This window comes from Magnolia sinica, chromosome 10 (genome assembly GCF_029962835.1).
Source record: "Magnolia sinica isolate HGM2019 chromosome 10, MsV1, whole genome shotgun sequence".
Lineage (NCBI taxonomy): Eukaryota > Viridiplantae > Streptophyta > Magnoliopsida > Magnoliales > Magnoliaceae > Magnolia > Magnolia sinica.
The window spans coordinates 80,613,650-80,637,810 of record NC_080582.1 but is presented as its reverse complement, the minus strand read 5'-3'; the positions used below and the strand labels follow the sequence as shown (position 1 = coordinate 80,637,810).

Genomic DNA, 24,161 nt, shown 5'->3' with positions numbered 1-24,161 from the left:
AAAATGGATGGACAAAGCAGATACATCATATATATATATATATATATATATATATATATATATATATATATATATATATCACCACAAATTTAAACCAGTTCTTTTGAACTGGTTTTCCAAGCAAAAATACAAGTGAATTTTCAAACGGCGTGGGAGAGTAATAATTACTCATTTACAGGTCATTTACATTGGATTCGGAAAATCGAATAGGCTAAAAAATTTCTTTTCGAGTGATGAGGAAGAGTTTGAGTAAGTTTAGAAACTACTCACTATTTTTAATGAATTTACCGAAAAGTTTACTATTTTAAGAAAGTCATTAATTTAGGATTTAAAGCTTACATAAGTTATATTAAAAAGATTTATAAATAGAATTTATTAAAAATATTCATCAATAACATTATTTCTATATTCTTGTTTTTAAAAATTTCTTTAATTGTGGATTCAATAGCTATTTTTGAAAAACAAAAGATATCTCCTCTTTCCTTCACGTAGCTGTTACATCATTTGGCATCAAAGCCCCTACACTAGTTTGTATTAGATTGCGGTTTATCTTTAAATCAATGCCTTCTATTATCATAAATGGCAACATTTCAACGAACGATGCTCTTGGAAGTACTTATGTGACTAACGTGAAGTTTGAGGAATGTTATCGGGAATCAGACATTCAATGCACTAGGTAGAAGCAAGAATTTCTTAGGTGATTTAGGCCATATATTACAAATACAATTGTGGCAATGAATGACCCGTGACCATGAAAGGAGTTTGTGAGAAGTCAATTCCCAACAAGTACAACACTTATGCCCAACTGTAGGCCTTAATAATGTGGAGGCAAGGCTAGTTTAGAGACTTGAATTCTTTTTGGCCAATCAAATGTTGAAGATGAAGGATAGATTTATGCAAACCAAGAAATGCATCTTGAGAAATCCATCGACGAAGAAGAACAATGAACCTATGCAAATAAAGGAGTGCATCTTGATGAATCTACCATTGAATTATTTAATAAATCCATGGATGGATCAATTGATGGATTCATTATTGGTCTAGAAAAAATATCCATCGAGTCAAAACTTTAGTTGACAAATGAATCAATTGATCAAAGATACGAATGACTTAATAGCTATGGAGATCAATATTCATGATCATCCCATCAAGCTTTAAGCTGATCATCACCATTTTACCTTTGTACTTTTCCTTTTCTACATCTTATGCTACACTATTCTTTCATGTCAAGGTTTGTTATTGTTTGGGGGTGGCATCGATATCGCAAAAACATTTTTAGTTTAAATTTTTTTTAATGAGCGCATAGTTGTACGTGGTGTTCTAATTGTTAATGGTAATTTTAATAATATCATGATATTATTGTTATTATAACATGGGTGATATTGAGACTGTAATCTTTTGTTTCCTTTTCAGTTGTCAACGATTTCTTGACAAAATATTATATTTTGTTAATATTGATAGATGTTTGGATAGTAAGATAAAATGTATGGATATATGAGATTAATAGGATGATTGTACCAGTTATTATTATTATTATTTTTATGACAACACATGCTTTTAGATTTACATTGACTTGAAGCTTATTATGTATGTATTTTTTTTTTTTTAATTTTAATTTCTAATTTTGTTAAAAAATTTCACAATTTTTATTTTTTTTTCATGTTTCCTTGATATTTCTATGCATTTTTGATTTTAGCAATATAAATATTATTTTTATATTTTTGACCAACAAAACTTGTAGCGATTCCAATACTATAAATACTATATACCATCACACATTTGGCGATGTAGAACAAATCCAATCCGTTCATTGGAGCAATACTAGTCCTAGAATAATTTTGGGTGTAACCAATAGCTGGGCTACAATTTAGGAAATAAAATATACAATGGAAAAATCTAAGTTGAAGTTTGTTTATTTATCTGACTGCTTCTAAAATCGTAGCCACATAATGAATGGACCATATTTATTTTCATGCTAGAACATCCAGAGAGTCAAATCGACCTTAACAGATGGCTTGGATATTGCACCACCGGGTGGCCGATCCATGAGCTGTCATGTAGGGTTAGCAAAAGTTATATAATAAAAGTGGTCTATGTAACATCATTTTTAGAAAAATGAAAAATTGGTTTAAAAATAGAAATTTTTAAAAACAAAAAAAACATCCTACCCGGAACCACATATATGGGTGGGACCCTAACCGTAGGGCCCACCTCGATGAATGCACTATATATCCAGGCTGTCCATCTTTAAATTTTTTTTTTCTAGTTTATTTCAGGATGTGGTAAAAAAATGAAGTAGATACAAATTTCAGGTGGACCGCACCACATCAAACGATGGATGTTGAATGCCCACCATTAAAAACTTAATAGGGCCCACCGTAATGTATGTTTGTTGACCATACAACTTGTTGATAAGGTCACAAAGGCCTGATGAAAGGAAAAAAATAAAAATAAATATCAGCTTGATCCAAAGCTTTTGTAGCACGTCAAAAGATTTTCAATGGTCAATAATCACTGTTTCTTGTGGTGTGGTCTACCTGTTCATTTTTGGGATCATGCTGTAAGATAAACTCCAAAAATAGATAGACCACGTGGATATACAATGCATACATTGTGGTGGGCCTTATAGTCAGGTCTCATCAATATCATTGGTTCCGGGTGGCAGCTAAGCGGCGCTCACGAGTAGAGCTGGGCATGTCGGACTTGATCCAGTGGATCCGACCCGATCCGACTAGATCCGACCCGATTCGCATCGATTCGACAGCCTGGATCGGTTAGGTTCGAGCCGGATTAGGCAGATCCGACCGTTAATCGGATTGGGTTTGGGTCAATATCAATTCAGACCGGACCGATCCGTAAGGATTCGATCCGATCCAATCCGATTTAGATCGGACCGGATGTATTAGAACTAATAATTTATTATTTTACCCCTCACCTATATATATATATATATATATATATATATATATATATATATGAAAAAGGTACTATACGCTTGACCGTATTATACCTTCCATAAGGTTGAGTGTTAGCGGCATTGTATAGGGAAACTGAAGAAGCAACCTGTTATTAAAATACCCCTCCACCTCTATCTCTCTCACGTTTATTTTATGCAAAAAGCCTTGTGCTAGAAACTTAGGTCGGGCCTATTGTGATTTTTTTTATTATTTAAATCCACCCCGTCCATCTATTTTTTCATATCATTTTAGGACAAGAGGCCAAAAATGAGCCAGATCAAAGATTCAAATGGGCCGAAAATATGAAGATTGAACGTCCGTAGTTGAAATATTCATAGGGCAATAGAAGTTTTAAATTAGGATAATATTTGTGTTTTAAGTTCATCTCAGTAGAAATATTGCTATGAACGGTATGGATGCAATTGAAACATCATTTTCGACCTAGATAGGTTTCAACGATAAGAATTTCCCTACCTACCGTTTCCTTTAGTGCAGCCCACTTAAGCCTTGGATCCGGCTCATTTTTGGCCCTATATCCTAAAATGATCTCTAAAAACTAATGGACGGAGTAGATTTCTCACAAACACTAAGGTTGGCCCTTACCAAACACTATGCCACCTCTGGAATTTCTTAACGATGGAAGGTCGATTCACATTGTTTCCATGATTCCAACCACTTCGTGCGCGAATTAGATACCTACAGGTTGAGTAGCGAGACTGGCTACTGAAGTTACGTCACCAAGTTTCGTGGGCCCCACCATGATGTATGTTTTATATCCACACCTTCCAGGCATTTGGAGATATCATTTTAGGGCAATATGTAAAGAATGAGTTTAACTCCAAAGATCCAGTGGGCCAAACACAGAAAACAGTGAGGATAGTGACACCCACCATTAAAAACTTCTAAAGGCCACAAAAGTTTTAGATCAAGTTGATATTTGTATTTTCTCTTATTTTATGTCTTTTTTAACTTTTGAACAGGTTGGATTTCAAATAAACATTAAAGTGGGCGATGGGATAGTTTCAACGGTGGCAATCACTCTCCCCACTGTTTTCTGTAGTGGGGTCCACTACAGATTTTTATCTGCCTCATTCTTTGACTCATGCCCTAAAATAATATCTAAAAATGGATGGATGGTGTGGATATAACACATGCATCATAGTGGGGCCCACAGAACTTGGTGACGAAACTTCAGTAGCCAACTCACTACTCAACCCGTCAGTATCTAATCCGCCGCGTACATCCACTTAAACACGGATTACGTCCTACCCTAACGTGATGTAAGTGTCCACACCGTTCAATGATTTTCTCGGATCATTTTAATATATGAACCAAAAAATGAGGCAGGTCCAATGCTTAAGTGAACCATAAGGTGGGGATTAATTGAACGTCTACCATCAAAAACTTCTTGAGAGCTAGAGAAGTTTTGAATCAAGTTGATATTTGTGTTTTCACTTCACTCACATCTACATGACCTTATGAATATGTTGGATGGTAAAGAAACATAACGTTGGCACTTAGAAAGGTTTCAACGATGAGTGTCATTATCAGTGCAGCCTCCTTTCTGGTGGTCCACTAGAGCTGTGGACTTGCCTCAGTTTTAGGATAATAACTTAAAATGATCTAAGAAAATCTTTTAATAGCATTGATAAAACAATTACATCACGGTGGGCCCCACAAAGCCCTGCCTGGATAGATTACTGTTTGTGCAGGGGTAGGATACAAAACGCGTACTATTAAAATTTGTAATGGACTTGCTAGACGTGGATTCTATTGACAGGTTACGTCACCAAGTTATCTGGGACCCACCATAAATGTATGTGTTATATCCATACTGTCCATTTAGTTGGAGATATCAATTTAAGGTATGAGACAAAGAATGAGCTAAATCAAAAGCTGGAATGTACTTACCATAGAAAACAGTGGATAGAGTGATGCCCACCATTAAAAATTTATAAGGGCCACAAAAGTTTTCGATCAAGTTGAAATTTGTGTTTTCCCTTCTTTCATGTATGTCTTAACTTATGAACAAGTTGGATCTCATATAAACATCATAGTGGGCCTTAGTAAGGTTTCAACAGCGAGTGCAAGACTTTTGCAGAAAATATGCGAGAGATAAAAATTTTACCATCCGAAGAATAACGTACCACCAGCACTCGACCTCATGGAAGGTATAATATGGTCAAGCGTATGGTACATTTTTCATATATATATATATATAAAACTTTACCATTTATAAAGTTTTTATCCTACCCGTCCCTTTATTTAAAGTTTTTTATCTTACTCGTCCCTCTCTACCTGCACGGCCGCACCCGAACACGTCGAACACTAAATTCCCCAAAATCCTCTCGTCTCTACCCGAACGCCGCCAACTCTCGATCCTGATCCGACCATTCAGACTCATTTATCAGGTAGGAGGACCCACTCGTTTATTATTATTATTATTATTATTATTATTTTAGGAGAGTGTCTCGTCAGTTAGCCATGGCAGTTGCCCGCTGGTGGTCCGGCCACCCTGGATCATTGGCCAGCCATGGCCGCTGGCCAATCGAGCTCAGGTAATCAGGTTTGTGAATCCAATGTGCAGGACAGATTGGGCTGGTTTGCTTAGCAGGTGGGCCACATGTTTCTTTATTACTTTTTTTTTCCCATACATGTTGGTCCATCCAATGAGTTGATTGGCATGATATCTGGATGAGGGCATGTTCCATCCAACGAATCATGAACGGTCAGGATCTGGCACACGTATGCTGTTTTTCATTGTTGTTTGGGGATGGAGCTAAATATAGCACGCCTGGGAAAATGCTCTGGGCCCAACCCATTCTAGGTCCGAGTTCTGATTTAATAGCCAAGTCCATGGCTTAAGAGAATAGGAATTGAAACTCTTGCTAATTTCATGTTCCAAGGCGAGCAATGGCATTCGTGCCAATGATTTAGACCTGATGCTGTTTTTCATTTTTAAACCCTATGCCTAAAATGGGGCTACCTACCTGAAGATTGGAGTCGATTTTGGAAACATATCACAGTGGGGCCCATCAGAAGAGCAGTCCATGGTCCCTGTGTGACAACTACATAGGCGTGATACCTGGCTTACAATATCAATGGGGAACAGTAGGGATAGGGATGCTTGTGAGTTGTACACATGCAACACACGAATCCAGACCATCATCTCTGATGAGAGATTCTGAATACTGACTAATCCGATGGTCCTGATCGCCTGATCAAGTGGACCTTTTATGGACTGTTGCTTATAGTTGTAGCTGTACTCCTCTTCACTATCCTAATTCCTAAAGCATGATCTCGGTGTAATTGGTAGTTTGTGGCCCATTTTTTTAGTTATGTGGGAATGTTTACGTATGGATGATGAAGATTGTTCCACGCTGTGCTCTGTAATGATCCTAACCATTGAATTGTATCTAACAAATGGAGGGTCAAGACTAAAATGGTCAGCTACCTAAATTCATCAAGATGATTAAATTACTGATCAGTTGAGTTTCAGTCAATGATCCATCCACAGTGGGGGCTCATGATTTGGATGGTTGGGATTGCCCGCATGTATGCCCATGTGGATGCACGCACTGTAGATGATACATATCACAACTGACTGATCCAAACCTGGCCCAATCTGATTCGACTCGGTTTTCCTGACTGATCCGGACTCAGATTGGTTCAGGCCAGCATAGATTAGGATCGGCTCGAGTTAGATGACCTGAGTTCCGGATCGGACTGAGTTCGGGTCAGGCCATGCAGAACTCAGACCGAGTCGAGTTGGACTCAATCCGATGCCCAACTCTACTCGCGAGTATGGCGATACGTATGTTTATTGGAAATTTCCCAAGAGATTTTTAAATTTTGAGGTTTTTCTTGAATATTATCTAGAAATCTCGTTAAAATTAAAAAATAATATTATAAATTGATAAATAAAAATTAAAATTTGAATACATTTATTAATGGATGAGTTAGAATTTTGAATAATTTTGACCTAAATATCTGGATATTTCCACGATAAAATAGCAAATAAAGAAAATGCCAATATTTTGAAAATCTCGCAATATTGTCACGAAAAGACATTACACGATAATGTCGTGAGATTAAAAAAATATCGGCAACAATGATACCTGTCCACGATCCAAACGGTCCAGTCACGGACTTGTAGCCTGGAATTCAGGGATTTACAGTCTAGACGTAGTTGGCATTTATCTCGTGTGAACTCCCCTTCGTTGATTTGGTGTAGTCAAATAACTTCCGTTTCTTTGGCTTTGATGTGGGTCTTCATGATTATGATCGATCATTTGCGTGTGGTCCAATCCCGTCCGTTGCTTAGAGTTAAGGTTTCGGATTTTGATATAAGAACTAGTGTGGGGCCCACGACATGCAGTTGGAACTGGGGTTAGGGGAGCCAGGCTAGATCGAAGCCTATCGATGAGATGTGGACACGAGATCAAGTCCAACATCATCTGATATTGGACGGCTTCGGTGTATCCAGGATCCATCGAGGTGGGTGAATCCCTGACTATGGGGCCTACATTGATGTATCTGACTTAAATCCACGCCGTCCATCCGTTTTAAAAGTTTATTTTAGTGAATGATACCATAACTGAAGCAGATCCAAATCACAGGTGGACCACACCACAGGAAACAGTGGTGATTGAATACCAACCATTAAAAGCATCTTGGTGGCCACCAGAATGTTTGTTTTCCATCCAACCTGTTGACAAGGTAAAAAATAACTGGACGAAGGGACCACATAATTATCAGCTTGATCCGCAACTTTTTGTAGCCCATAAGAAGTTTTTAATGATCAATCATAACTATTTCCTGTGGTACGGTCCACCTGAGATTTAGATCTGCTTCATTTTTGGTATCATGATTTAAAATGAGCTGTTAAAACGGATGGACGGCATGGATTAAGACAGATAAAATCAAGATGGGCCACGCAGTCAGGGATCCACCCACCTAGGCGGATTCGCGGATCCACCGAAGCCGGGCCCTTGATAATTTTTAGGACTATGGGTCAGGCCCAGCCCCAATCTTTACCTGATTGCTAAATCCATGCAATGGGCTGGTTTTTGGTCTGGGCCAGGCCGGACAAAGAAATTGAAAAATCCCTATTTCCAACTTGATTGCTCCTAATCTATCTGTTGATCAGGTGGGCCACAGGACTGAAATTCCAGTCACAGATGTTTAGGACCATCTGATTGCTATGATTTCGTGGAAGAAGAGTGGACTGGACCTAATGGACGGGCCAGATAGGTCCAAATGTAACTATTTGCACGGGAAGGTTTCCATCCTTTTGGCCCATTAAATCATCTTAATCTAAATAGTCACCTAAGAACTTTGAGGTCGCTTCTTCTACAACGGTTGTAAAATAAACTAGGTGTATGGGATCACCATTATGTTTGTATGACATCCAATCCGTCCATCATGTGAGAAACCTTGTGTTCTCCTTGGAGATCAAAAATTAGGCTGATCCAAAAATAAGATGCGCCACACCATATAAAATCATGGCCTAATCGATGAAATGAGATGTTGTACCCACCTGAGGTTTGGAATGACTTGATCTTTGGTGTGTCCGCTCATCCTGGTCGAGATCATCTTATGCATGGATGGATGGAATATAAACAAACACGGTGGGCCCCACACATAATCTTGAAAGTTTTTATCGTGGAATTCCCCATCCCAATTGTTCCCAGTGGCGTGACCCACCTTTGTTTTTTATCGTCCTGATTGTTAGTGTAGTGGGTGGAAATGAAGGGTTGCACCTTATGGACGGAGTGGATGTGTGCCCTACATCATAGTGGGCCCCAAACACTTAGTCGTAGGGGTACTGCCCTCGACCAGGTGTAGCTGATAAAGTAAAAGACAAGCTTCTAAAGGCTGACCTATGAACTAAATTGACAGCTATGATTCTCCAGTTTGCGAGCCGTTTGATACTTGAAGGTGGAAGAGGGGTTATTTGATACTCTGACAGAATACTATCGTTCATACGCATGCCCTTTTAAACCACACACGTGTCATATGTGTAACTCGAATCAAACTATCTGGATTATAGTACCCACCGTAAAAAGCTCACAACCCTATAACAGATTGATCAAACGATCATAAGTGTATGATTACCGTTCATTTAATATTGCTTGGACCATTGAGGATCATACACCATGGAGTACCGGACATTTTTCTCGTCCAATCAAGGCCTTTGATTCTAGGAATCTAAAGTCAACAAAATGCCGCCTAGTATTAAATATATATACAGTCACAACCTTCCCTGAGAAATGCCATCCGAATCGTCTAGTACACGTGTGAGAGATGAGAGCCATCTGGGCCCACCTTGAAAATGCCCTAGCTTAATCAGGCCGGTCCACTCAAAAGGTGGGCCACAGGTATACGAGTAAAATGGACGTTTGGTAAAAGAATAAGAGACTGACCGTCCATAGTCAACATACACACGTGGCATGCTGATGTATTGAAAAATGTGATTCATGGACCATGCACATTCTTGGTGGGACCCATCTGATGTTCTGTCGCCACGATGGGATGGGAAGAATCACTTCAACCTATCCTCGTGCGAATTGTCTTCTACATATTTTCCTCGGCACGCAACCCAGCCGCTTGTTGTTTATCAAAGCATGTTAAACTCTGGTGACCCATTCAGATGCATGTTATACATTTACTTGAATCCAGACCGTCCAAACTGCCGAATCTCTCATGGATGGAGCATAGGCTGAAAATCAGATTGTTTGCATGAACTTAACCACTTGATTTCGCCCGTTGCATTTGGACCATTGATTATTCATATTTTGATGGCTTAGCATTGTTATATTTACACTTAGCACGACCCAATTTAAATTAGAGAATGAGCAGTCGTCACATGTATATAAATAAAATAGCAAACATACTTATAGGTAGAAAAACGGAAGATACCTATGTGGCAAGGACATGTATCCTATCACACCCTGATCTAGAGATCAAGTGGTAGATTGAGTGAAAGATACCTAGCTCCAACACTGAGGTCTTCGTATGATTCCCTGGTTGGGGTGGCTAACAGTGTAGTGTGAATTGTCAATAGAGGTGTACTAGCAAGCTAAAAAATAAAATAAAATGGGGTGTACTAACCAAAAAATAAAAACTGACAGTAGGATGTACTAACAAGCTAACAAAAAAAAAGGGGTATGCTAACCAAAAAAAAAAAAAGAAGAGAAAAAAAAGAAGAAAATTACATGTATCCTATTAGGACAATCAGGCACCCAAATATATAAATATGGAGACATTGCTGCTTTTGGTAGTGTAATGCTTGAAGGACTCCAAAATTAAATAGAACACATCACCAAAAAAACTTCTAACTAATAAGAAAATTATTTGCAGAAGCTACAAAATCTCATGCATAGTTACCACCTTTCTAAACTTATAAAAAGAGAACATAAAAAATAATTCCGGGATCCACACCAATATGATTACATACAAATCTAGCTCTACATTGCTTATCTTATCTTTCTCTCATAAGCATTTATTCTAATTAGTTTTAGTTTCAATTCCTTCACTTATGTCTAACACAATGTTACATCAAGCTTAGAGTTTTCAACATAGTTGCTGCTTCTGCGCAGTGCATCACTGTAGTAAGCTGATTAATTAGTATAAATATCTATGACTCTGATGTTAGATCTCCCAAATTACCAAGTTTTTAATAATTTTCTGATAATGACCTGCTGAGCATATATCATGACTATCCCATGACCATTCACTTCCAAAGTATTGTTAAATCTTCTGATTACGTTTCTTTTGTTGATTGTACTTAACACATTTATAGTCAAACTAATAAAACTAGCATCAAATTCTTTTTTAAAAGTTTTTGTATATTTATTGTTTTTACTAAGAAACACACTTAAGTTATCACTATTCTAAGAAAAATCCATGCTTTTAAGATAAAAAGTTTCTATGGGACTAGCCCTCTCTTTTATGAATCGTTTGATAATTGCCTGATTACTTTAACAATCGGTGATTAAGTAGTTAGGCTAATATTCATAGATATAATTCTAATGGGCTATTTAGGTGCGTGAGGTCATAAGTCATTCAATTTAATTTGAGTCAAATATGAATATACCAAGTTCATCATTTAACATATTCACACACGCTTAATTGAAATTAGATCATTTCTTTCACATGTGGCCATGTGATTGGAATGAACAACACCAATTTAATCAGTTGTCTTTTGGGATATTTTCTATTTACAATTGGGCCAATGATTTCTACGATCCTGATTAACTTACCAATACACAAATTTCTTTGGTGAGTCACACTACAAGAAAGTAGGCCTTTAGCCTCAATTTTTTAGCCTCGGTTCAAAAAAAGGAGGCTAAATATGGTTTTTAGCCTCGGTTGTAAAGGAACTGAGGTTAAAAATTCACTTTTTGCCTCGGTTGATGAGAAACTGAGGCCAAAACTCTTCCCTATTGTCTCGGTTGGTGAGAAACTGAGGCTAAAAGTCAACCCTTTTGCCTCGGTTGGTGAGCAACTAAGGCCAAAAGTCTGCCCCTTTGCCTCGGTTGTTGAGAACTGAGGCCAAAAGTCTGCCCTTTTGCCTCGGTTGACGAGCAACTGAGGCCAAAAGTCTGCCCTTTTGCCTCCGTTGGTGAGCAACTGAGGCTGAAAGTCTGTCTTTTTGCCTCGGTTATTGAAAACTGAGGCTAAAAGTCTACCCTTTTGTCTCGGTTGGTGAGCAACTGAGGCCAAAAGTCTACCCTTTTGCCTCGGTTATTGAAAACTGAGGCCAAAAGTCTCCCATGTTGCCTCGGTTGGTGAGAAACTGAGGCCAAAAGTTTGCCCTTTTGCCTCAGTTGGTGAGCAACCAAGGCTAAAAGTTTGCCCTTTTGCCTCAATTTATGAACAACTGAGGCCAAATGTCTACCCTTTTATCTCGGTTGGTGAGTAACTGAAGTCAAAAGTCTGTCATTTTGCCTCGGTTGGTTGGTAACCGAGGCTAAAAATCTGTCCATCATTTTTGGAAACTCATTTATGGAAGTGGGCCGAAAAATAATTTCTTGAAGACGTCTATCAGTGAAGCTTTATTGAGGCTACCGAACTCATCACAGTGGGCCACGATAAGATTTCAAAGGTAAATGGTCCCATTATCACTGATCCATACATTATGGATCATTGGAGTGTTGAATGAGCCTACTATTTTGGTCCCATTCTAAAATAATTTGTAATAAGAGATGGATGGAGCGAATGCCGTGTCATGGTGGGCCCTGCAGAGTTCTCTCGTTCAATGCCCTTTTTGCCTCGGTTATGGAAAACTGAGGCCAATATTGCCCCGGGCACGTCCAATGTACTGAGAAAGGAGTCGGTATTTCCCGTAAAGCTCAGCTACAAAAGCAAGCCACCATTCCTCTCACTCAGAGGCATTTCGGGCAAAAGGTCTCTCAGCGAATCACAAGTCTCCCAAAACCCTCATTTCTCTCGATTTTTGCTTGGAAATCGCCATTTCTTTCTTCAGTTCCAACCATTTCGTTGATTGATGGCGAAAGGAGCTTCGGAATTCTCGTTTCTTGGACGTGCAGGTCGGTTTTGCTCTTATTCCCGCATTTTCTCGTTAAATCTCGTCGAAGATCGGATGTTCTAGCTCTCAATTTTGTTTTTCTTGATTTGTTTGGAATTTCTTTGTTGTTTTTCTATTTTTTCTCGATCGAGAACCCTAGATCGTCTGGTTTAGAGAGGAATTTGGTTCCGTATCCTGTAAATCTGTAACCGGATAAGGATTTTAGGTGAAATAGGTTCAGATCTTAGTACTGGAACAAGATCTATTGTTTTTTTTCCCCAAAATTTTGAGTCTCCCTGTTATCTAGATCTGTAGATAAACGGATTAGTGCTTTCCTAAAAAATCTCACATTGTAAAGAGCTCGAAGGATTGAAAAATCTGCTCCAGCGCCATCATATCTTTAACTTGGATTGTTGTCAGTCTAAGCTTTTAGATCAGATCTGTAAAAATTAAAATAAAAGGGAAAGGCATTGAGTCTCCCTGTTATCAGATTTTTTTTTTTTTGGAATTCTGTCGGATTCCCATAAAGAAGACCTTTGCGATTTCCTTGTTTGCAGATTTTGATTCTTTTAGCATGTTTTCGAGTTTTTTCTAGTTGAAACCCTGGAAACAGAGATTTCACATGGAAATTTCGTCGATTTTTAAAAATGTTAGGGAAATTTTGCTTACTCTTGCTCTTGATTTCTCATTTTCTTTTTTCTTTTAATGATTTTTTTTTTTTTTTTTGCTATTTTGAGTTTCCGTTGATTCATGACTTTAGAAGTGGAAATTTTGCGAATTTCTTTGGAAATACTTCTCATTGTTCTTATTTTTCATTTTCTTCATTTTGATGATCTTTTCTCTATCCTTTGTATACATTTTTTTCATATATGAGACCCTAAATTTTCGGACTTGGAGAGAAGAATTTGGTTTCTGATGGCAGTTAGGTTCAGATCTTAGTACTGGAACAAGATCTATTGTTTTTTTCTCCAAAATTTTGAGTCTCCCTGTTATCTAGATCTGTAGATAAACGGATTAGTGCTTTTCTAAAAAATCTCACATTGTAAAGAGCTCGAAGGATTGAAAAATTTGCTCCAGCGCCATCATATCTTTAACTTGGATTATTATCATTCTAAGCTTTTAGATTAGATTTGTAAAAATTAAAATAAAAAAATTAAAAATTAAAAAAAAATAATTTGTTGCTTGCTATGAATGGCTCTGCATGCCAACCTGGCACAAATCTAATTATAAGCACAATGTTTTAAGTTACTTGCTATGAATGGCTTTACTAATTATAAGCACAATGTTTTACCTTTCGTTTTATTTGAAGTTATTATAATTTTTGTTGTAGGCTAATGATAATAATGTTGATGATGATTTATATTGCTATGAATGCTAGGTCAACCAAGGTGGACTCGATAGACTAATCAAACTTTCATCTATATTTTCTGAAGACCTATCTGTGCTACAAGAGGTACATTGAGAGATGAGTTGTGCTAGACTTAAAGTTATAGTGCTACTAGTGATCCAGACCAATTCTTATATTAAGTTAGTGGCACTGAATATTTTCCCTATTACATTTCTTTCCTTGACCTGTAGTTGTAAAACAATCTGCTTGTGCTGTGTAGTTTGTTGAATATGGGAATGAGGGAAGCATTGTACTACTCCAAGCCTGCTTAGATCAAGTGAAATTTCAGAGCGAAGATTTTCAGTCAAAGCCAGATCTTCTATCAGCTATCTTTAGATGCTTTTTGGGTAGACCAAATTTCGCCACAGTTTTCTGTGAAGCACTGAGAAGTAAAGTGATGAGTGAAGAATTTCTAGAAGGTCTCTCCAAGCAATTGCATTTGTCTACACCCGAGAAAATTGCTGTCGGTCTTGCTCTGTCAGATTCAAGAAAAACGGATTTCAGAATTAGAGGTAAGTTGAGTTGCTTGGAGGAATGTATCACATGCTCCATGAATGACATGGTGTATTTGTATGAGGTATGCCATATCAAATGTATATGCTTCCATAGGTCATTTAATTTCCTGTGGCATGCTGCCTATCTGTCTCTTTCTAGATAAGCTCTGATGTGGTTGTACAATAACATTCTGCAGTTTATCAGCTCAGGAGGACATACATTCTGAAAGCTTTCTCTGAGTTTGGGAGTGGAGATAAAAAAGAAGCCACCTTTGTTATTCCTAGGAAGTTGTCAGCTGATGGCAAAGCTGGCAATCTCACCATCTTACTTTTTCTTCAAGGGAAGCGGCAAGTACTTCCAGTGAAAGTGATCTACTCAAAGACCAATTCGATCTGGCATCTTTTACATGTAATTTTTATTTCTATTTTCTTTCCTTTTTTTCTGATGAACTGACTTGTTATGTGGGTTGGTAGACTTATACTTTATGCATGCAATGCAGAGAACTACATTGTTATCATTGTTCATAGGCTTCTTTTCCATGTACCATATTCGTTAGACGCAGAACTAATCTGGAATGTTGGTTGGTTATAATATGTCATATGGGGGATGCAAAGAACCACATGTTTTACCTGCATTTTACATTGTTGTCATGGTTCATGCTCTGGAGTGATTAGAAAAAAAATAATCTAAAAAGTTGGCAAAAATCTCGCTACAGTTCAATAACTGTTTTGATACATTGCTACAATTGGATTATCCATATAACATGCTTTTGTGCATATGCGTCATGGGTGCCTGCTTGTATATGTTTCTGGTTGAGTGCTATAATATGCCTGCTTGCATACCTTTCTGTTTCCGGTGCATTGCATTCTTTATTTTTACCAATGAGATTAATCGCCCTCAATCCTTTAAAAAAAATAAAATTAAAAACATGTTCCGTTTGGAACTCTTTATTTTAAAAAATGCTTAGTTCTGTTACCAAACACCTATATAGGAATTAATCTCACTCTAGATAGCAGTAATTATATATTAGATATTTTGATCTCCAATGCATAAAATCAATCATTACATTGAACCATTAGATCAACTCACTTTTTTGGGTGACTACCAAACAGGGCCTTGAGTATAAAATAAACATGCAAGTCTAATTGTTATGAATCACTCCTCTGACATGGTGGTGTATTGGTTTCTCTGTTGCAGGTGATGTAACATCGATGGACGCCTACTTGATAAAGTTCTTCCCAGTCGTCTATCGAAAGACCAAAGATCCTAGTTTGGACAGCCATTACTGCAAATACGACAACCACGGCCTTCAGCTATTGATCACATCATCGTTGTATCTGGCTGGCTTGATTTCGTCCTTCTTCGCATCCTACACCACAAGAAACCTCGGTCGGAGGCTGACCATGCTCATTGCAGGGTTTTCTTCATCATTGGCGCGGTGCTAAATGCAGCTGCCCAGAACCTTGCCCTGCTCATTATAGGAAGGATCTTCCTGGGGTGTGGAGTCGGCTTCGCTAATCAGGTCTTTTTCTAGTTTCACTTTCGATTCCTCAGGCACGACCATTTTTATCCCCTTTTGTAACCATGACATATGTAGATTCCCATTAAAATGGCATTCACCTTATTTTGCTAGCAGTGTCATTACTACGATCAAGATTCACGGATTTTTGGTGCAACATAATATCTATAAGTCTAATAATTCATTGTTGAATACATGCCGATATGTCATTGGCAGTTTCAAGTTATTTTTTAAAAATCTTTTTCTTTTCTTTTGTTTTTGTTGATTGGCAGGTAAGCAAGGTTCAAATCTGAGACCTCAATGTTGAAATGCACCCTGTCTACCATTGATCTACTGACTCAAATTCTTGCAGTTTTGCTACCATCTATTTTTTATTTTCCTTTTTTATTTTCTTGCTGGTAAGATCTTTTTTCTGATTGTTGTGGATGCTTATATTCCTTCTTGTGGCAGGTTCAGCTGCACAGTATCGTTCCTTGGTAGTTAGCTAATTTGAATCTGCAACAACAAGTTGCTGGAAATAGCAGCTATGTTGATGTTGAATTCATCGATCTTGTGATTATGGCCGTTGGCAGAGGAAAGCTTCCACTGCTGATGACGCACTAGATTTCTTCCAACTACAGCTCCATCATGTTGGCTGATTTCTCTGAGATGGACCAGAGGCTTCAGTTGTTGCAGTCAAGATCTAGCAATCTGAAGTAGAATCCAGTGATGACGGTTGATCAAAGCTTCAGTTGTTGAATTCTTTTATTTTTTTTCCCAGATTTCTATTCCAAATAGAAACTAAAATTTCAATTTGAAAAGTCGGTGTGATTCTCATGTTTTTCTCCATGAGTTGTTACCTTATGAGAACAAAAATGCAAGCCATTTGATCAATGGCCACTGAATATGCATAGGTTTATGAATGGGTTAAAATAAATGATTTAGGCTCGATTATTGATAAATGATGTTAGAAATTGATTTTAGCCTCAATTGATGTCAACAAAGGCTAAATCTATCTTTAGTCTCAGTTTTGCCTTAGTTACCTAAACTGAGACTACAACTCCCGTGGCTAAAGGCTTTAGCCTCGGTTGTTGAGAACCGAGGTTAAAAATAGATTTAGCTTCGGTTGGAGGCAATTGAGGTTAAAATTTGGATTTAGTCTCAGTTGAAAATAATGGAGACTAAAATTTTGATTTGGCCTCATTTCGAGAAAATTGAAGCTAAAAAGGTTTTTAGCCTCACTTGAAGAATTGAGGCTATAAAAGTCAATTTAGCCTCGGCTGCTAAAATTGAGGCTAAAGCCTTTAGCCACCGGGGTTTCAACCCCGGTTTGGATAACCGAGGTAAAATTGAGGCTAAAGGCTTTAGCCTCAGTTTTTAACCTATTCAGTCATAGTTTTGAACTGAGGCTAAAGCCCCTTTTTCTTGTAGTGTCATCACCATTTAAAATGGTATGAATAGGATGAACGCATGCTAGTGCATGCCGAAAGAGATTTACAATTCACTTATGTGGACGAGAATGTTGAATAGTAGTTCATCTACGGTGGTACACAACAGATAAATGGCCTAGATTACTGATCTTGGGGCCCACTGTCAGAACCAGAAACACGTGTATGATGTTCAGTGGTGAGGAGGAGTACCGGGTAATTTCTGACTCCAAACTCCAAAGTCAAACGTCGGCATATCTTGATACCAACTGATCGTTTTGGCTTTGGATGAAAACACGAACATGTGGCGTAGGACGCGGATTTGGTACTACCCCCTCCCATCCCGAACTCGGCCCATGCAGGGGCTCTGAAGGACCAATATTATGTATGAGTTTTATCCACACCGTCTATCCATTTTATCATATCATTATAGCATACAATTAAAAAAAGACATATCCAAGTTCCAAACGGACCACACAATTGGAATTAAAATTTTACTGTTGAAAACTTCTTGGGGGCCACGAAAGTTTTGGATGAAGCTGATATTTATTTTTTCCCTTATTCCAGGTCTATGTGACCTCATAAACAGATTGGATGGAAATTAAAAATCACGGTGGGCCCTAGGAACGGTGGTTGTTACTATCACTACTGCTTCCTGTAGTGTGGTCCACTTAATCCTTCGATATACCTCAATTTTTAATATATATGTAAAAAAAAATAAAAATGGACGAATGGCATGGATAAAACTTTTATACATCACGATGGGACCCTCAGAGTCTCTTCCTGTACGAGCTCGGGACAAGCGGGGGTAGTACCCAATCCGCGTCCCGCGGGGCATCAGTATCTTGCGGCTGAAATATAATAAAATGATGATTTTTTCTAAAATGATTCGATAACTGTCAACGTGATGTATGCCGGTAATACTTCCATTGTAATCTCGATCACATGTGTTCTATCGGAGACGCTCATCATGTGGATCCCACCATCTAGATTCCATATCTTGAAAATTACACCACACATAAGATGGTAAGGATGATAGAACGTGTGAACCGTTAAGAAGACTGACCAACGGTTTGAATTCGATGTACATGTATAGTACACCCAATGATCCGAAAGGCCTGATTTTTTAGGCATGGCATCTGGAGAGTAGGAATTGCTTGATGGATGGATCCAATATCACACATATATTTCTAGTTTTCACGTGTTAGGCGAGTGAGCTCACGTAGCGTTGTCAAGCGAGTGCACCTACCATTTCAGCAAGGATAACGTACGACACCGCAGCCTAGAACGACATCACAAGTTGGAACGTTGCTTCAAATCCTGTGCTTTGAATTTTCTTGGGTAAGGTGATAGTTCACCACCATTTTAGAAATCATGTTGACTTGTCCAGCATGCAGGCGGCGAACTTGTACAACAATCCGGACCGTCCAAATCATAGGCCTCATTGTGGATAGTGCATAAATTTTAATGATAAGACTTTGAACTGCTGTTTTTTTGTCATTTGATCACTTTGATTTTTGTCCACAAATATTTGGACGGTTGGGATCAATGTAAATGTGTGACACCAGTTCATTTCACCTTCCACTTTGATCTCTTTGATTTTAAGGATTCATCTCCATCCAGAAAGTTCCCCACTTGGACAGTCCAGATAAACAGACACCTGTGCCACCTGTGTGGTGGATGAATCACCACCATCATCAAAAATGGCAACTGACCTTGTTTTTTCTAATCATTGAGAACCTATATATGAGGGTCCTTCGGGCATTTAGGCCTTTGACATTGGATGGTTCTTGAGTTTCAAACGATGAAGGCGGTTCAACTCTCGTTTTTGTTATTCGTTTGTGTCTGGCTCAGCCCATTATGTGAATTGGGCATGGCCCAAAATTCGACGGCTGTGATCGATGTGGGTGTAGTCCTTGATTTGGAGACGTGGGTTGGGAAGATGAGCCAGGCCTGTATTTCCATGGCGCTCTCTGATTTCTACGCCGCTAGTAATCACAACATGACACTCGTTCTCCACATGAGGGATTCGAAGAAAGATATCGTCGGTGCTGCCGCTGAGGGTATTTTTCACCTCTTTCTCCTATGTTTCGTTGTATAGTTGCCAATCTTGAATTTTTCATTGTTGCTATTGCTGCTATTGTTGGTTTGTTTCTTAATGGTGTGATGAAATATGGTAAACAGCTATCTCATTCAATGTAGTTGGTAGGCACTGACTCTCAGTGCAATCCTGTTAAAAATGGAATTTTCAGAATTCCATTTTGAAATGGGATTTTCAGAATTCCATTTTGAAGCATGTTGGGATACCCGCTTAACATTTTGGATGGTGGAGATAGCTCGATAGGCGCTAACAGAATCTCAGTGCTCGTAGCGTGAACTCAACGATAATCCTCTTTCACATTTTGAAATGGGATTTTCAGAATTCCATTTTGAAGCATGTTGGGATACCCGCTTAACATTTTGGATGGTGGAGATAGCTCGATATGGGCTAACAGGATTTCAGTGCACGTAGCGTGAAGTACTCAATGATAACCCTCTTTCATAAGGAAATGCATTCTAACCAAACATAAAAAAAAAAAATGTGGCCGACTCAACTGCAGTTTGTACAGGCCTTAGGTCGTTCCTTTACAGGGCACCGGAGATTAAGCTTATTTAATAAGCACTTTACATGGGGCCTGCTATGGTGCGTGTTTGATATCCAAACCGTCCCTCGAGGTCTTCCCAGCATGGTAAGGGCCGCACCGTATTGGCTGAGTCCAGTGGTTGAGGTATTTCATTTTACCACTGCATGTGGTATCGATTCTTTCAGTCAGATATAGAAAAAAAACAAAAAACCTAAAAAGTCTTGTAACGCATGTGATCATGCTGACTTTGATTTTGTTTTTTAGTTCTTAACTTACCTTCTGCTACTTGGACTAGCAAGGGCCCAATGACTGACACCTGGCAATGATAAGTTGGATCCAGACCGTCCATCTTGTATCCCTTGACATAAATGTTTGAAGATAAAAGTCAAACCGAATGGTTGGTAGCAACAATATGAACATTGGTGTTGAAATGTACGGTGAAGATGAAAGTGGATTTCACAGGAGATGCTTGATGGCTCAGATCTTCCGTTCTTTGTGATTTACTATCAAGAGCTATATATGGATAGGACAAGTGTGGATATTGCATCTGATTGGGTCAGATAACAACAGCCATCCGATTGAACAAACAGTCGAAGGCAAAAGGTCAACGCTCCACATTCAATGTGGAAAATCTGACAGCTAAAATTGATCCAAGATAACATAAACCGTTTATTCTCTTCTGCAAATGATTATCAGCTGATTCACTACCTCTGAATTCAATCTTCTCCTTTTGTGCATGATAGTGTTGGACCTGTTGAAGAACGTCGGAGTCAAAGCAATCATAGGGCCCACAACCTCATCCCAAGCCGAGTTTGTGGTGGATCTTGGGGACAAAGCTCAAGTGCCCGTCTTGTCTTTCTCAGCTACAAGCCCATCTCTCAATTCAATCAGAACTCCCTACTTCGTCCGGATTGCACAAAACGATTCGTCTCAGGTCAAAGCAATCGCAGCCATTGTTAAGGCCTTTGGATGGAGAGAAGTGGTCCCCATCTACGAAGACACTGATTATGGCAATGGGGTCATACCATTTCTAACTGACGCCTTCCAAGAGATCGATGCCAAAGTCCCATACAGGAGTGTAATCCCTCCTTCAGCAACAGATGATCAGATTCTTGAAGAGCTCTACAAGTTGATGACTATGCAAACTAGGGTTTTCGTCGTTCACATGTCTTCTTCTCTCGCGTCTCGCTTTTTCTTGAAGGCGAACGATGTTGGAATGATGAGTGATGGGTATGTTTGGATCATAACGGACGGATTAACGGAACTCTTGGATTCAATGGATTCTTCAGTCATCGACTCCATGCAGGGCGTCTTGGGTGTGAAACCTTACATCCCAAAATCTATAGAGCTTGACAATTTTACAGTCAGATGGAAAAGGAAAATCCTCTTAGAGAACCCAAACATCACAAAACCTGAGCTAAGCATTTTTGGGTTATGGGCGTATGATAGCGTCCACGCCCTAGCAATGGCGGTAGAGCAAGTTGGGGCGATGAAATCCAGCTTCCTAAAGCCTGAAACCAGTCAAAATTCGACTGATTTAGCAAATTTGGGAGTGTCCAAAACAGGCCCAAAACTTCTAGACGCCATCTTAAACACCACATTCAAAGGCCTTAGCGGGGAATTCAGTCTCTTCAATGGGCAAATGCAATCGTCGTCCTTTCAGATAATCAATGTGGTTGGAAAAGGAGGAAGGGGAATTGGGTTTTGGACGCCGATATCTGGACTTTCACGGGTGCTAAACAAGAATACTACTAACAAAATTTACTCAACTACCATGGACGATCTTAAGTTAGTCATATGGCCAGGAGAGTCGAAGGATTTACCGAGGGGTTGGGTGATACCGACAAGTGGGAAGAAGTTGAGAATTGGGGTTCCAGTGAAAGATGGATTTAGTGAATTTGTGAAGGTGGAAGGGAATCCTAATAACAGCTTGATAACCGTCACCGGGTTCTGCATAGATGTGTTTGATGCTGTAAGAGAACAATTACCGTATGCCCTTCCTTACGAATTCGTCCCATTCGAAAATGCAAATGGGCAAAGCGCCGGCACTTACAATGATCTTATTTATCAGGTCTTTCTTCAGGTGAGGTTTTTTTTTTTTTTTTTGATGCATTTTCAGTTTATGGAGTTAGTGCCTGTTTCGGTGCAACTTAAAAATGAATTTATCTCATTTTAGTTACTAATCATGGTTTAAAAAGCACGAAAACTCGATGAGTCGAGTCCACTCAAAAACCTGGGTGAGTTTCTCAAAAACCAGTACGAGTTTTTGGGTTTTATATATTAAATATTTAAAATATAAATAATATTAATTTGTGCCAAGCCGAATTGAGTTTTACCAATTTTTTCGAGTCGAGTCAGGGTTTTCTCAAGTTTTGAGAAAGTCATGACCATTGAGTTCTTCCCGAGTCTTGGCGAAATCTGGTCGGGTTGAATCGAGTCGAATTGGGTTTTTAAACTATGATTGTAAATATGTATTAGAGATGATATTTCTTGTTGGTAAGGGTTAAAAATAATCTCAACAACAATCACGATCTCTAATACATACAAAGGATCCGTCCAGTATTACTACTCGTTAACTAAAATGAGACGAACACTTTGTAAGTGGCACCCAAACAGGCCATTAGACTTGTCCATGTAGTGAGTTAGGATCGGCAGCATGGACCCGTATGCTGAACTGGTCGATGATCCGAACTGTCCATTTTCTTAACTGTAAAAAAGCTTTGGTCCTATAGTCTCACTTCAGTGATTATCCTGACCATTGATCGTTGTTATTGAACGTGCCATTGGAAAATTTATGTTTTCAATGTTCTAATTTGATCTGATGATATTGATGGCCAGAATCATATGTTCAGCATAATTTTCTCATGGAGTTCATATCAAATCTAGAACTCGGGTGTTCTGATTGTCTAACCATCTCAGCCTGTGGGCCCATCAGGGCCCACATGCGGAGATCCTAAGTCCCTACAAAACCAAGTGCAAGTTCTCGCCTGACTTGGCCGAGTTGACTCGTTCTGGTCAAGCAGGTGCGATATTACCATTACACATTGGATTGCATTTTAGTTATATTATTTCAAATGGGTCTCATTTCTTTTGTTTGACATTGGATCATCAGAGATTAGATGCAGTGGTGGGGGACATGACGATCGTAGCCAACCGATCTAAGTACGTCGATTTTACTTTACCCTACACTGACTCAGGCGTGTCCATGGTAGTGCCGATCAGGGATGATGAAAGGAAGAATACATGGATTTTCTTGAAGCCTCTGAGTAGGAATCTATGGCTGACAAGCGGGGCTGGCTTTGTCTTGACGGGCTTTGTCGTGTGGCTCCTTGAACACCGGATCAACAAAGAGTTTAGGGGCCCACCTTCCCATCAGATCGGCATGATGTTCTGGTTTTCCTTTTCAACGCTCGTCTTTGCACACAGTTGAGTAATCATCTTTCCTCTATTTAAATTTCTCAACATTTAATCCATACTCTTGTGGGATCGGATCCAGTATTTTCCTAGTAATCACACTAATTGGATGTTTCTAACCATCCCATCAATGGCTTCCATTTGGATGGTAAGGAAAGCTTATGGGAAATGGCCCACACAAGTGTATTGATTGAATTAAAAAAAAAGTGTATTGATTGAATAGGTTAGCATTCTTCGCATCAGATGGGATTTTTGGTGCATTTGGGAGCACTAGATCACAGAAGTGGGGCCCAAATTTCAAATTTCAACGGTTAAAGAAAATATAAATGATTTTCTATTTCTGATTAATTTTAATGGTTGCAGAGGAGAGGGTGATAAGCAACTTGTCAAGGTTCGTTGTGATCATATGGGTGTTCGTGGTCCTCATATTGACTTCTAGTTACACTGCAAGTTTGACTTCAATGCTGACCGTCCAACAGCTCCAGCCCACCGTAACGGACGTCAAGGATCTCATCAAGAACGGGGATTACGTGGGGTATCAGGAGGGGTCTTTTGTGCTGGGCCTCTTGAAGAGGTTGAACTTTGATGAGTCCAAGCTCAGGGTCTACTACTCCCCTGATGACTATGCTGAGGCCTTGTCAAAAGGAAGTGGGAATGGTGGGGTTGCTGCCATCTTTGATGAGATCCCCTACATCCAGCTGTTCCTCGGAAGGTACTGTGGTCTCTACACTATGGTGGGGCCCACGTACAAGACGGATGGATTTGGATTTGTGAGTCTCTCTTTTCTCTCTCTGACTGTCCTAACTGGCTGACTAGTAGAAGTTTAA

The 24,161-nt window shown here is 39.0% G+C and overlaps 1 protein-coding gene across 1 annotated transcript in view; it reads left to right on the top strand.

The window, feature by feature from the left end:
- LOC131217636 (glutamate receptor 2.7-like) overlaps positions 1-24,161 on the top strand; it is a 46,197-nt gene that overhangs the window by 20,296 nt on the left and 1,740 nt on the right. The window contains exons 2-4 of the mRNA XM_058212575.1: positions 20,664-22,003; positions 23,033-23,345; positions 23,698-24,104. Of these exons, the coding sequence (XP_058068558.1) occupies positions 20,664-22,003; positions 23,033-23,345; positions 23,698-24,104 (2,060 nt within the window). The remainder of the gene's footprint in view (positions 1-20,663; positions 22,004-23,032; positions 23,346-23,697; positions 24,105-24,161) is intronic.